Source organism: Trichoderma atroviride, chromosome 4 (assembly GCF_020647795.1).
Source record: "Trichoderma atroviride chromosome 4, complete sequence".
In the NCBI taxonomy this organism is placed as follows: domain Eukaryota; kingdom Fungi; phylum Ascomycota; class Sordariomycetes; order Hypocreales; family Hypocreaceae; genus Trichoderma; species Trichoderma atroviride.
In genome coordinates, this window is record NC_089403.1 from 1,983,138 (window position 1) to 1,997,630 (window position 14,493).

The following is a 14,493-nucleotide window of genomic DNA, read 5'->3' on the forward strand; positions in this document are numbered from 1 at the left end:
TGAACATGTGCATACGCTGGAAATCTTTGCTTTGGTGTTCTCCTGCGCGTATATCCTACAGCCAACAATTGATACAAACCCAATTCCGGTATAGGCCGGGGGGGGAAGCCACCTATCACCTGTCACCAAGTATTCAATGCAGTGCATCGCATCACACTTCACTCCACCGCAATACCTGCACCCAACACCCGGTTTAGTAATTCATACATGTACCTACACAAATCCTAGACAGGTACCTATATCGTGGTAGATAGATGCCAACAGAGGCACTACATGTAGCTTTTCAAGCGGCAAGCGGCCCATTTTGCCCGGCTCAAGTGCTCTATACACGGCTGCGCTACTGCAAACACGGAGCACACACTAGGATTTGATTTCAGCCCGATTGATATCATTTGGTCCAAGATTCCAACAGCTACCCAGATACCCACAGCGCATATGCAAGATAAAGGAACAGGTAGAAGAAAGAGATAAAGAGGAAAAAAAAGTACAAATACCCGGTGATGCGAGGCAATTTTGCATCATTCATCTCCCATCTCATGATAAAAAAAAAAGTGATACACGCAGCACAACCTGGCCTCCAGCGACCCAATTCCCAATTCAAAAAGCCGTTAGAAACAACTCGTACATCATATCAAACATCGTCGACAAAATGAAGAACGAAATTGAAAAGCGAAGAAACACAAAACCGAAAACGAAACAAAAATCTCATCTCATCCCATCGCTACACTATGACTGGGATAGAAATTTGCCTGTAAATGTCCGGGATGGACTGGCCCGAAATCCCGGAAAGAATTGGCAGAGCTGTAATAAATAAGGTATGATACGGTAATGCCGCCTGTTGCCGCAATAGCAGCGTCTGAAGTTGAAAATAACCATCATCATGTCATGATAACTGAAGACAAAAAAAATCCAGACAGCACGCAGAACAGGAAGATTGAAGAGTAAGAAACAAGCAACAAATTGAGACATATAGGTCATCATAAAAAGAAAATAAGAAAAGATCAAACACGCTTGCTCAAGATTCATGCGACTCTCGAATATCATCCGGCGAGCTTTCTCCACCAGCTGCTCCGAGGCGCTGGCTCTGCGGCAGAATCTCGTCGGCTGCGATGGCGCTCATCGCTTCCTTCTGATGCGCCGTTGCGCTTCTCGCGCTCTCGTCTCTCTCGCCTCTCTCGGCGGCGTCTCTCGTCTGCATCTTCCACAGGCACCTCCTCGTGCTTGGCTCGTCGCCGAGCGCGCCGAGCCTCACGCCGGGCTTGTTCGTCTTCCGTGTGCTGCACCGCATCTGTCATATGTCCAGCATCGTCTAGATGCGGAGGTGGATCCGAATGCTCCTTGACCCAAGAGGATGTCCCAGAGTGTGGCCACATCCCGGGCGCAGCTCTCTTACCGTCTCGTCGACGCTCCTTGGCCGGATATACATGATCATCTACCGCAGGCTCAGTGTAGCGGCGACTGCTCTTCCTCGGCCTGCTATAGGCTTCCTCTTCCTCGGCAGCAGCTTTGGCGGCACGCCTTGCCTCACGTCTACGCTGTCGTTCGGCTGCTTCATCGTCAGAGGGTTCTGCATGGGACCTGCGTCGCTGGCGTTTCGACGTTCTTTGTACGTCTTCCTCTCTCTCCCTTTCTCGATCTCTCTCCCTCTCCCTCTCCCTCTCCTTTTCTTTGCGTAGACGTCGTTCGGCTCGTCGAGCCTCTCGCTCTTCTGCCTCGCGTTGTTCGTCTGCTTCGCGTTGGCGAGCAGCCCGTCGCTCACGACGAGCTTCTTTCTCTGCCAATTTGCGAGTCTCGCTATCATCTCTGCGCCTCCGTCGTCGCTCACGATCATCGCCGGTGCGCTCTGACTCCCGCTCTGACTTTCTAATCTTGCGACTAGATACTCGGGGCCCTTCTCGGTCTGTCTCTACCGCGGGTATGTCGAAATCTACGCCAGTCTCAACCTTGGATGCTCTAGGAGTCATGAAGCCGCTAAAAAGCCCACCCAATCCCGCCTTCTTCGAAGTCGAAGCCGCTCGCCTGTGTGAGTGTTCAGGGCTGGAGGGTTCTGCCGGCATGACAACATCATCTTCGCGAGATCTCCTATTTCGATGTCTCTCTTGTGGATAATCTGTGTGAGGATCATCGCCAAGAGCTCCCATCATCACAGCCTCTTCCTCATCTTGGTAATGCGCCCTGCGGGACCTTCTTTTCGAGGCTGACTTGTCGAATCCGAGGATTTTAGCAGCCTTCGATGTCACGTCAGGAGACTCTTCTGGGGGTGGAGAAACAAGGCCGTGGCTCGTAACGGTATTCCTCCTAGGCCTAGGAGGCCTGCTGCTGTCGTTCATACTGGATCGCCTCTCCTTTTCTCGTGTAGACATTGATCTCGCGGGAGGGTTGCTGCTAAACATCCCCGTGAGTCGGTTCCGCCCTGAAGACTTGCCCGACTTTTCTGCTCGCTCCGCCCTGTCAGAAGTGGAGTCTCTGGAAGACGCCTTTTCCACTGCCCGCCGAGACGATCGTTCCGACTTGTGCTTGGATGACCGCTTCTCTTCTCTTTCTCTGCGCGGGGGGATGCTACCGCAGGCCATTTCTCCTTCTCTCGGCTGGATCTTGACCTTTCTTTCCTCGATGACTTCGGCTCCGGTGGTGGCGTCAAGGGCGCTTCGGGGACGACAGGAGGAGGCGGCGGCGGTGGTGGAGGCATCGGCATTTGCGGAGGCGGAGGAGGCATCATATCCTCCTCCTTGAGTCGCCGCCTCTTGGACTTTCTCTCTTTCCTCGGCCCTTCGTCAATGATGGCAACTATCTCATTTTCATCACCATCATCGCCGGGGAACCCCCCTGGAACGTCCGAAGGTCTTCGATGCCTTCGTGATGTGCCCCTCTCGCCTCTTTCCGGAAAGACTACCGGTACTGGTACGACTATTGGCTCCTCTGCCTTTCTCCTTCTCCTAGACCTATCATCTTGAGGCGGCGGCTCCTTCTTCCTAGTTGGCGTCTCTTCCATGGCATCACCATAGTGTAGCCCATCGTCCTCCTGTTCAAAGTCAGCTGCTGGTTCTTCTCTAGCCACCGGTTCAGCATCCACCGCTTCGACGTTTGGTCTCTCTGCGGCTTCCTCTTCCTCTTCATCCGAGTCAGATGCTGGCGGGGGCGGGGATAGTGGGCAGACGGGATCGGCTACTTCTTCAGGTGCTTGTTCGAATGCCTTGAGGCCATTAGCAATTCTGCCGCCCAGGGATCTTGATCGCTCTGAGGATTTCTGCGATCGGTCGTCATTTGATCTAGTATCTGGCTCCGGCTCTGGCTCATCTAATATTATTGATCTTGATTAGCAATCTTCCTTCAAAATGGACAAAACAGTCCAACATACCTTTTGGCTTCGACTTCCTACCACCGAGACCCCAGAAGCTGAATGCACCCGCTGGGCCCGTCTCCTTGGGTGCAAGCAGCGCTTCGATCTCAGCAGGGCTCATATCAAAATCAGCATCTGCTTTGGGCCCCGACTCTGGCTGAGAGGATCCAACGTCTCGCTCTGCTTCTGCCTCGGATGGAAGATCCCGCGACTTCTTGTCCTTCTTGTCCTTCTTATCTTTCCTATCCTTCTTTTCCTCCTTCTCCTTCTTGTCTTTCTTGGAGCTCTTCTTCAACTTCTTGGCGGCCTCTTCAGCTTCCCGCGCAGCTTCCTCCTCAGCTTCTCGGGCAGCCCTCTCTTCCTCCTCACGAGCAGCCGCCTCCTCTTCTGCCGCTCGAATGGCTTCTTCGTCGTCTTCATCGGCGTCGATATCGTCGTTATCATCATCGTCGTTGGCATCGTCACCCGTTTGAAAAACATCCATCATCTCATCGTCCTCGTCCTCGTCATCTTCGTTTTCCTCGGTATTGGCAGCGGCCAGCTCAGCTTCGCGCGCAGCTTGCTCTTCCTTTCTCTTGGCCGCCTTGTCTTTCAGATGACTCAGTCGTTCGCCATCCTTCTTAGACAACTTGCCCTTCTTCTCTCTCTTGTGTCGCAAGTCGGCCATTTCTTTTTCCTCTTGGGCGATGGCAGCTGCCTCGGCGGCCGCTTCTTGAGCAGCCTGCTCAGCCTCTAGAGCAGCCTGCTTTTCGGCCTCGCGAGCTGCTCTCTCATCGGCATTGGCTTGAAGCTCTTTCAGCCTCTTCTCAGCCTTGTATGAGAGGCCTATAAACGAGTTGGCCTTTCTGTCAATGAGCTGTGCCAGTTCCTCTTCTTCCTTAGCGATCGCCTCAGCCTCTGCCGCTTCTTGGGCGGCTCGTTCCTCCTCTTCCTGAGCTAGTCGTTCAGCTTCCAAAGCTGCCTGCTCTTCAGCTTCCCGAGCGGCCTTTTTCTCAGCTCGCTTTGCCGATCTCGCTTGCAGCTCACTCAACCGCTGCTCTTCTTTGCTCGACAGGCCCCTGAATGTCCTGGCCTTCTTCTTTTCGACTAGCTCAGCAATCTCTTCCTCTTCTTTGGCGATGGTAGCGGCCTCCTTTGCCTCTCGGGCGGCCTTTTCTTCTGCTTCTCGAGCCACTCGCTCAGCCTCCAACGCAGCCTGCTCCTCAGCCTCTTGTGCAGCTTTCTCTTCTGCCCTCTCGTCAGCCCTGGCTTGCAGCTCACCTAGGCGTTGTTCTCCTTTGCTTGTCAGGCCCTTGGTCTTCTTCTTTGCAAGCAGCTGAGTGATTTCTTCTTCTTCCTTGGCGATTGCAGCAGCTTTTTCTTCTTCTTCCCTAGCTATTCGCTCGGCTTCCAATGCGGCTTGTTCCTCGGCTTCCTGGGCAGCTTTCTCTTCGGCCCTCTTTGCGGCTCTGGCCTGTAGCTCACTTAACCGCTGTTCGCCTTTACTCGTTAAACCCTTGACCTTCTTCTTTGCGAGTAGCTGAGCAATGTCTTCCTCTTCCTTGGCGATTGCGGCGGCTTTCTCTTCTGCTTCTCTGGCTAGTCGTTCAGCTTCCAAGACAGCTTGCTCCTCAGCCTCCTGGGCAGCCTTCTCTTCGGCTCTCTTTGCCGATCTTGCCTGGAGGTCGCTTAGTCGCAGCTCTCCTTTGCTTGTCAGGCCCTTGGATTTCTTCTTCGCAAGCAACTGCACAATTTCTTCCTCTTCCTTGGCAATTGCAGCTGCCTTTTCCTCTGCTTCTTTAGCCAGTCGTTCAGCCTCTAAAGCAGCCTCTTCCTCAGCTTCCCGAGCGGCCTTTTCTTCAGCCCGTTGAGTGGCTCGGGCTTGTAGCTCACTTAACCGCTGTTCTCCCCTACTTGATAGGCCTCGGAATGAAGACTGCTTCTCAATTAACTGAGCAATTTCTTCCTCTTCCTTTGCGATCTCGGCAGCCTTTTCCTCTGCTTCTCGGGCTAGTCGTTCAGCTTCCAAGGCAGCCTGCTCTTCAGCCTCTCGAGCAGCCCTTTCTTCGGCTCTTTTCGTCGCTCTAGCTTGTAGCTTATTCAATCGCTGCTCGTCCTTGCTTGCTAAGGTTTTGAATGCAGTTTTCTCTTCAAGCAGGAGGGCCAATTCCTCCTCTTCTTTGGCGATTGCAGCAGCTTTTTCGTCCGCCTCCCTAGCTACTCGCTCAGCTTCCAAGGTAGCCTGTTCTTCAGCTTCCCGCGCGGCCTTGTCCTCTGCCCGCTTTGTCGCCTTAGCCTGCAGCTCATTCAACCTCTGTTCCCCCTTGGTCGATAGACCTCTGAAGGAATTTTGCTTTTCAAGTAGGAGGGTAATTTCCTTCTCTTCTTTGGCGATTGCGGCGGCCTCTTCAGCTTCTTTAGCGGCACGATCTTCGGCTTCCTTGGCAGCTTGTTCAGCCTCTCGGGCAGCTTGCTCTTCAGCTTCGCGAGCTGCCTTCTCTTCGGCACGCTTTGAGGCATTGGCTTTGAGCTCACTTAGTCTTGCCTCCATCGAAGGCGATAGCTTTCCTTTTGCTGATTTGGCCTTCTTTTCCACGAGGAGAGCTAGCTCTTTTTCCTCCCTGAGGATGGCGGCGGCCTTCTCAGCTTCCTCAGCAGCTATCCTAGCCTCTTCAGCAGCCTGTTCTTCAGTTTCCTTAGCCAGCCGTTCGGCTTCTAGAGCAGCTTGCTCCTCAGCTTCTCGGGCAGCCTTTTCTTCAGCTCGTTTAGAGGCGCTAGCTTGGAGTTCGCTTAGCCTCTCTTCGAATTGAGGCGAAAGCCTTCCTCTGGCCGTTTTCGATTTCTTCTCGAGTAGATACGCGAGTTCCTCCTCCTCCTTAGCGATCGCAGCAGCTTCTTTGGCCAGCCGCTCAGCCTCTAGAGCTGCTTGCTCCTCAGCTTCTCGGGCAGCCTGTTCTTCAGCCCGCTTGGCAGCTCGAGCTTGAAGAACTTTCAGCCGTTCCTCCCCTTTAGATGACAGTGTTGACTTGGCCTTCTTCTCAAGCAACAAAGCAAGCGCCTTCTCTTCTTCAACAATCATGGCAGCTTGCTTTGCTTCTTGGGCAGCGCGCTCCTCAGCTTCTTTGGCTACTCGCTCAGCTTCCCGGGCAGCCTCTTCTTCAGCTTCGCGAGCAGCTCTTGCTTCAGCGCGTTTGGTAGCCCTAGCTTGAAGTTCGGTTATCCTTTCTTCGCCTTGAGGTGAGAGTTTTCCTCGGATGGTCTTGGTCCGCTTTTCGAGGAGTAATGTAAGCTCTTCCTCCTCTTTAGCAATCGCTGCTGCCTTTCTTGCTTCTTTGGCTGCTCGCTCTTCGGCTTCTTTGGCTGCTTGCTCAGCTTCGCGGGCCGCCTGTTCTTCGGCTTCGCGAGCAAGACGCTCAGCTTCACGGGCTGCTTGCTCCTCGGCTCGTTTCGTCGCCTTGGCCTGAAGCTGAGTCAACCTCTGCTCTAGCTTACCTGACAAGCCCATGAACGAATTATTCTTCTTGTCAAGCAGTTGAGCTATTTCCCGCTCTTCTTCAGCAATGGCGGCAGCTTCTTTCGCCTCCTTTTCCTCCTTTTCCTCCCGGGCCGCTCGCTCTGCTGCTTCTTTAGCTTCCTCTTCAGCCTCTCGAGCGGCCTGTTCCTCTGCCTCTTTAGCAGCTTGCTCCTTCTCTTCACGAGCAGCCCGTTCTGCGTCGTGGGCTGCTTTCTCTTTGGCGCGCCTTATTGCGCTTCTCTGGAGTTCAATAAGCCTCTCATCCTCCTTTTTGAGCAGCTTGCCTCCCCTTTTAGCTCTCTTTGCTTTTAGCGCGGCCAACTCCTCCTCCTCTGCAGCAGCGACAGCAGCAAGAGCGGCTGCCTGTTCTTCTGCTTCGCGGGCCCGTATTTCAGCTTCACGAGCTGCCTCTTCCGCTTCTTTAGCAGCTTGCTCTTCCGCCCGTTTTGCAGCATTTTCTTCAAGTATAGCAAGCCTATCCTCGTCTTTTCGAAGGAGCCGACCTGCTCTCTTGGATCTCTTCTCTCTCAACGCAGCTAATTCTTTTTCTTCTGCGGCAAGAGCAGCAGCTTGTTCTTCTTCCTCGCGAGCTGCTTCGTTTGCTTCCCGGGCTGCTTCCTCTGCCTCGCGGGCAGCTTTCTCCTCTGCTTCCTGGGCGGCTTGCTTCTCCTCTCGGGCAATCCGTTCGGCTTCTTCGGCTGCTCGTTCGGCTTCCCGTGCTTTTCGTTCTCTCTCGCGTTTTGCGGCACTTACCCGAAGAGTGACAAGCCTCTCCTCTTCTTTCCTAGAAAACTTACCTTTTCTCTCCTTCTTTGCCAGCAGGCCGGCCAATTCCTCTTCTTCCTCCTTGATAATGGCGGCGGCTCGCTCTTCTGCTTTTCGGGTAGCCCGCTCTCGTTCCTCAGCCTCGCGGTCGGCTTGCTGCTGATCATCGTCTCCTGCTTCGGTCGCTGCGACGGCTTTGGCGTCTTCCGTTTCGTCGACAGCCTCGACTTCCGGTTCGTCCGCTGCTGGCTCTTGGGCTTCCTTAGCAGCTTGCTCTTGTGCTTCGCGAGCGGCGCGTCTTTCGGAGCGTTTGGCGGCAGCTTCTCGAAGCTGGGTAAGCTTTTCTTCATCCTTCCTAGGTAGCTTGCCCTTTCTATTCTTCTTCGTAACCAAGGCTTTGATTTCCGCTTCATCGGCGATGGCGGCAGCTTGTTCCTCTGCTTCGCGAGCAGCCCGTTCTTCTGCTTCTCGCGCCGCTTGCTCTTCAGCCTCTCTGCGAGCAGCTTCTTCAGCCTCTCTGGCTGCCTGCTCCTCGGCAGCTCTCTTCTCAGCCTCTCTTGCCTTGGCTTCTCGCGCAGCTCGTTCCTCGGCCCGTTTTGCGACGCTCTGCTGCAGGAAAATGAGTCTGGTCTGATCCGTTTTCAGCAACCTACCCCTCTTGTTTTTCTTGTCCGTGAGCGCAGCTATTTCTCCTTGCTCCTTGGCTTCAAGAGCGGCCTCTGCCTTGGCTTGTGCTTCCTCCTCAAGTCTAGCCTTCTCCTTCTCCTGTTCGAGTCTTTTCAGGTCTTTTTCGGTCAGCTTAGGCGCTTTCGATCTAGGAGTTGTGGCGGCATCGGGATCTGCTGCTTCCATTTCAGATTCAGTAGGGTCCATGGAAGGGGGTGTTGGCGCACGAGGAGGTGGATCAGCCAAGGCCTCCTTCTGGGATTTCGACATTGCCCTGCCGGACTTTGTCCAAACAAAGCTGTCGACATCCTCAACCTTGCTGCCCCTGACCTCCTCTACGTCGTCAGGATGGACAATCTCACCAGTAGTCTCGCCCACAACCTCAATCGGACTCTTGAAACTCTGCTTCTTCTTGTCCTGGATCGGAGTGCGGTCGGTCGGTCCTTCGATGCCATCGGGCTTCCACGACGAATCGCTTCGCTTCTTATCGCTCTTACCAATACCCCAAGAACCGAAGAAGTCTACACCGCCACCAAATGCGTCCGTCGTGTCCAGCCCTGTAGCGTTAGCATCATCTGCAAGTGGCGGATTGTCCAAGGCGCCTAGCCGAACCAAATCAGTGCTCCCTTTCTTTTTGACCTTTTTAGAGTCCAAGACGTCTTCATTCCTAGACTTTGGGGCTTTGGAATCACCTTTGGACGGATCAGAAGCTGATGGCTTCTTCTTCTTGTCCTTTTCCCCTTTACTTGTCAAGCCGCCATCAATGCGCTCTCCAGAAGACTTGGGACTTTGCGTTTCCGCCTTGTGAGAACCTTCGTCTACGCCGGACTCTGTAAATGAATCGCCCTTCTTTTTGCCTGCGAAGCTCCAGAAGCTCCAGCTTCCCTCGTCTTGATCAGTTTTGTCGAGTCCATCTGACGTTTCGTTGCCGTTTATACGTTTGTGTTGATCGGGAATAGGTATGGGAAGCTTTGATGGGATTGGTTCGTCAGTCAAGCCTGACTTGGTTGTCGTCTTCCTCTTGTCTTTGTCCTTGCTATCCTTCTCTCTCTCCTTCTCTCTCTTATCCTCTTTGGACGATTTTTTGGCAGTATAGTCGTCCACTGGAGGTGGCGCAACCTTAAGTTTAGGCTTAGTTTCGGGTTCTGGCACGGCTATAATGTCGGGCTGTGCTCCCTTCTCTCTCTTCTTCTTCTTCTCCTTCGATCCAGATCCAGCCCAGACATTCTCGGTGAGTTGCGCTGCTTCTGCGGATGGTAGAGGTGGCACGGGAGGGGGCGGCGGTGGCGGTGGTATTTCTTCAGCTGGCCTGACACTCTCTTCGGCCTTCTTCTTATTCTTCCCCAGTCCCCAAAATGACCAACCCTCATCTTCCTTTTTCGCCGCTTCCTGCCTGGACGTTGGCTTAGGCTGCGGCATGGGATCTGACTTGTCTTCGTCCTCTGCTAATGAATCGCGTGCTTTCTTGGTCTTCGTCTCTTTGGTGTCCTCTTTGCCTGCGAGGTCGTCATTTACTGCTGGCGCTGGAGCAGCGACAGATGCAGATGCGGGATCGTTCTTTTTGCTCTTTTTCTTGGACGGATACTGATATCCCCATGGGTCCTCGTCCCCATTTACAGCATCCTGGGGAGTCTCTGCTTGTTTTTTGGTCCTGCTCTGTGTCGCATCGGTGTCGGCGACTGAAAATGCTAAAGATGCTGATTGTTTCGGGTTGCTGGTGCTCCAAGGGTTGCTCTCAAGGCTGCTCTTCTTGTCGCCAGTGTCGTCGGTATGGGCATCGTTACCACTCAAGGATCCGCTGACGCCCCAACCACCAAGCGATGCGATTTTGGTGCGAATAGCGGCCCCAATCCCACTCTCAGACTCTGGCGCGTGCGACCCAGAACTAGCGCTTTTCCCACCGTCGTCGTTTAGATTTACGTTGTCAAGAGTGCCGTCGTCGAACGCGTTGGTTGGAGGAGGAGGAGATTCGGTTCCCGTTCCTTTTTGGGACTTATCCTTTTTCTTGCTCTTGGGAGTGGCCGACAAATCATGTTCCGCGTTGTCATTGTTTACACCCCTGTCCGGATCCTTGCCCCCATCACCGCCACCACCATTATTTCCGTCACCTGCAGCTCCGCCCTGGTCTGCATTGCTACCACCACCACCCTGATCCCCACCGCCATTTCTGTCGGGGTTCTGGTTACCTTCCCTGGATCCCTCTGGGAGCCTACCGTTGCTGGCGCTGCCATTTGCCCCTCCCTTTTTCTTATTCTTGCCTTTGCGACAGACGACTCCGTCTTCAGAAGCGAAATCAATTTCTATTTCGTCGAGAATCGGATCGCCGAGGATGCTGGGACGAGATCGCTGGCGTCGCTCCGATTGGCGGGGGGCCGGGGACGATCGAGGAATGGACCTGGCGCATGACCCTTTCCGGCGAGCAGGCGAGTCGGCGTGGCGAGGCTCTGTAACATGATGGGCTGAAGAAATCGCTGCGAGCCTTGCATGATGTCGAGCGACTCGCTGTGGGAAAGAATCAGGAACTACTAGTGGTCTGCCTTCCTGCTGTGATGTGCCTTTTGAGAACAATCGATGCTATAAGTCCCAAGTCAACACCGTGAACGAGAACGAAGATGCCTATATATAATGCTTGAGCTTCCTCTCTGCAGGTGTCAATACGCACCTCTCCGCATTTGATCCAAGCTCGAGATATAAGTCGCAGCCGGGCCTGGAGATTGCGCTCATCCCACGCAATATCTGACTGCTTGGTGATGGACTGACTCTCCGCGCATCTCCTCCACGGCAGCTGACTATACGCCAAGACATCGGCAGCTGCCATTGTTACAATGGAAGCTGGTGCGATGAAACGGCTGTTTTGCAGTCATGGAAGCTATGCACTCGCAGAGAGCAGAAAAATGAGAGATGAAGACGAAAAGTCACTGAATAAAAACTCGAGCTCCCTTTGTGAACGCTGGGGGTCCCTGTGCAAGGGAATGAAGGGAGGAAAACTGATTCGAGGCGCCCACACTTGATGTCGATCGCACTGTTGGGTGAAATAAGACAGAAATGAAGGCGAAAATTCGATATCGTGGACGGAGAAGAGAGAATATGATGTCGAACAGCGCGCGCGCCGGAGTTCCTGAATAGAAAGTGATGGTGATATTTTTGGTCGAGGGCCTAATGCCTGTAGCCGTGTAAGTTGTGCTGCCACACCAAGTTTTATCTTCAACAACCACAACAACCCACCGGTATATGAATTGACAAGACAGAACAAAAAAAAAAGCAAAAAAAAAAAAAGGGCAAAAAGACAGAGAAGAGAGAGAAGAAAGAGAAGTTTAAAAAAAAAAAACAGCGGGGGTACCGACAGAGTAGGGATGACAGTTCTATCACAAAATGTGCTGTATAAGCTGAGTCTGAACTTTTTTTTTAATTCTGTTTTTTTTTTTTTTTTTTTCTGTTTGGGCACTAGCTGCAGCATCCGGTGAAGCGTCGCAAGCGCAGCTACCGGCAGCTAAGATAACTGATAGATACCTGGTCCGGCAGTAGTGATCATGTACGATGGGATAAGAGGGCACCTTGGTAGCGGCAATGGCTGGCGATCTCGAGCCGCGCCGGCCGCCTCGTTTCTCCAGGTTTGCCCCCTCCCAACTGCTCAAAAGTACTGGGTACAAGGTAGGGACAAGGCGAGTTGTATTGAGGTTGTGTAAGGTGCCTTATATCTGCAGTTTAAAAAGTGCTGCAATAAGTGATTAGGCGGAGTAAAGCTAGCCAATATGGAATAGTAGTAGATCCATGAGAGTCCGGATTGTAAAAGACACGGCCAAGATACGTGGGATGGATAATGGGCGGCCCTCGATCAAGCATTCCAGACGATGCTATTCGCAGAGGAACAGCCAATGGAGCCATAGAAGGCGCGCGCCGGGCAAGTGACTAGCCAACGAGTAGAGAATTGGATACTTCTTAGGCCAGGCGAGGCGAGGCGATGATGCGGAGAGGCCAATGATGGTCGTGTCTTTGCCCTGGAATCGCCACTTCAACGGAGACAAGAGGCCGTATCTCAGCTTGATGTCGCACAAGGGCGTCGTGAGGGCTGCGAATTCACACCCTCTTGCTGAGTTCGCCGCGCGGGACGCCCTCCTCCATGGGCGACGGGTATCCAGGAGAGGCTGCCGGCAAGAGATGGTGCGCGACGCGGCGTCTGGAGTGCCTCTTTTGGGTGCTACGTGCTACTAATAGACGGCGCGGAGTGTCTGATAGTATGGAGGTCAAATACATCAATGCAATAGTCTACATGGTGTCTAGGCGGGCGCTGCTGAGAGGCAGATCTGGTAGGCATTACGGGATGTCAGTATGTGCCATCAATACCTTATCACTGAGGCGATATCACACCCCGTGCCAGAGAAGCAATAATGCAGCGACAGCATTTGATATGCGACTCAGTGGAGAATGGGGAGCGACTTGCCGAGAGCTACCAAATAGTCTCGTACACATACATGGACAACTGTTGTGCGCAGTGTCTCTTATCTGTGTCTCACTCACGCATGTGAAAGCATATAAACATCAAAAGATGCATGTTGGAGGTACCTGGTACGTTGAAACTGGGTACCACCAGGCTGGCCTACGACAGACGAGCTCGAGCCCTCGTGGGACATGCCAGAGCTTACAAGGGATGCTGCTAAGGTTTGGAAGGCGCTTGAGGGCAACAACGTGACACAGACGCTACCGTCATGGCCTCGCTTCCTCCCCTGTCATGTCGTTGACGCGCAGCGCGCAGCGCACAGCGCAGAATCAGAACAGACAGACGGGCAGGTTCGACGGTCGATACACATGAGCAGGTACGCCTCCCACTAATCCCACTAATCCCACCTTCCCGCCAGCACCAGATGCACAAGAGATGCGGCCCGGCCAATCAGGGCGGCGCGCTGGCGGAGGGTTGACCGGGCTGCAGACCCCATTCGCTTGTCACCAGACCCCCAATCTGCCTAGCGGCCTTTTTGAGCTGTCGCCAGAGCTGCAAAGCTGCAGCAGCGCTGCTCCATCTCGCATGCAGTCGCGACCCAGCCTCCCTTGGCTTGCTTAGGTACCTCGTCGGTAGTTTTTGTGGGGAGCTGAGCTTGCTGAGCTGAGGGAAGTTGAAGGAAGTTGCATCCAGCGGCACTTGCAATACATGATGTGTACTTGTATCTTTGTGAGCCATCCATCCCATCTGCTGCACAGAATTCATTGCATGCAATCAGCTGAAATTACACTCGCCACAGCATTGTAGCGGTATTCTCTTGGCCATCTGCAAGCCATGGTCTTGTTTCGTCGCTGCGCCTCATGTACCATGTGCGGGCGTATAAACACCTGCGCATCCCGCTGGCGACTCTGTGTTCATTTGCTTGCTTCTTTACGCTTTTGACTTTGCTCTTTTTTGTCTTCTCACTTCTTCTTCAAACTTTCAACATCATGCGCTATTTGGATCCCTACTAACTTACTGGTGAATTAGTACAGAGTAGCATCTGCAGGGATACGACCAGAGAAGAGCATCTCCATTTACCCGCTAGCACGAAGCATGAAGCAAGCAATCACATAGAGGCTGCCAGTATCACCCAGAGAATAAACCGCCAAAAATGCCATCTACACTACAGCAACAAGAAAAAACCATACGATCCACAAGCGCTCTCCCCACGCTCTCTCAGCACTTCGTCGCCTTCGTGGGCCAAGGCGTCGCGTGACATGTACAGTAGACGCAGGCCCTTGTCCGCCAGCTGCAGCAAAATACGATCAAGAAACAAGAAAAAATCTCGCATATACTTGTACATGCGCATGCGTCTCTGCATGGGCGGGGACGTGCCTTCAAGGTACCCCCTCCGTACATGGATGGCTCTTGTTGGTGGCCACGAGCCCGCTGCCATTGGCTGCCCGGGTCCGCATCGAATCGACATGCCTCACATATACTCCCGTCTCCAACGAGGGCTCACCTCACAGGGTGCATGTACGTGCTACATGGGGCCACAGGGCGGGTGACTGCAGGCCATTCAGGCGTCGTCTGCCTGTCTCTTCACCGCTGGTCAGCTACAGATTGCCTGCTGCTGCTCCCTGCCGCTCATCAGCCCTCAGACATGCCGCCGCCCATCCTCCCAAAGTTGATGCATAATCGCAGCCCTTGACTCTTATCTGACACGTTGAGTCATTTCACATGCTCTGCCCAGCTGCGAGTATACATTGCAGCATTCTCTGTGTACCAGGGACGACTTCTCTTGCCCCT

The 14,493-nt window shown here is 53.5% G+C and overlaps 3 protein-coding genes across 3 annotated transcripts; all 3 read right to left on the reverse strand.

Moving 5' to 3' along the window:
• Nucleotides 1-1,040: 1,040 nt before the first annotated feature.
• TrAtP1_007972 (uncharacterized protein) lies at nt 1,041-2,144 on the reverse strand (the record flags this gene model as incomplete). The annotated part of the gene is made up of 1 exon (XM_066113741.1): nt 1,041-2,144. One exon carries the CDS (start codon nt 2,142-2,144, stop codon nt 1,041-1,043), a length of 1,104 nt encoding a protein of 367 aa, XP_065969829.1.
• Nucleotides 2,145-2,326: 182 nt separating this feature from the next.
• Nucleotides 2,327-11,512, reverse strand: TrAtP1_007973 (uncharacterized protein; the record flags this gene model as incomplete). The annotated part of the gene is made up of 5 exons (XM_066113742.1): nt 11,490-11,512; nt 10,927-11,427; nt 8,957-10,838; nt 3,359-8,866; nt 2,327-3,297 (listed from the first exon to the last, which is right to left on the reverse strand). The coding sequence occupies exons 2-5, from the start codon at nt 11,080-11,082 to the stop codon at nt 2,327-2,329; spliced, it is 8,517 nt and encodes a 2,838-aa protein (XP_065969830.1). The 5' UTR covers nt 11,083-11,427; nt 11,490-11,512.
• Nucleotides 11,513-13,867: 2,355 nt separating this feature from the next.
• Nucleotides 13,868-14,170, reverse strand: TrAtP1_007974 (uncharacterized protein; the record flags this gene model as incomplete). The annotated part of the gene is made up of 1 exon (XM_066113743.1): nt 13,868-14,170. One exon carries the CDS (start codon nt 14,168-14,170, stop codon nt 13,868-13,870), a length of 303 nt encoding a protein of 100 aa, XP_065969831.1.
• Between the last annotated feature and the right edge of the window lie 323 nt (nt 14,171-14,493).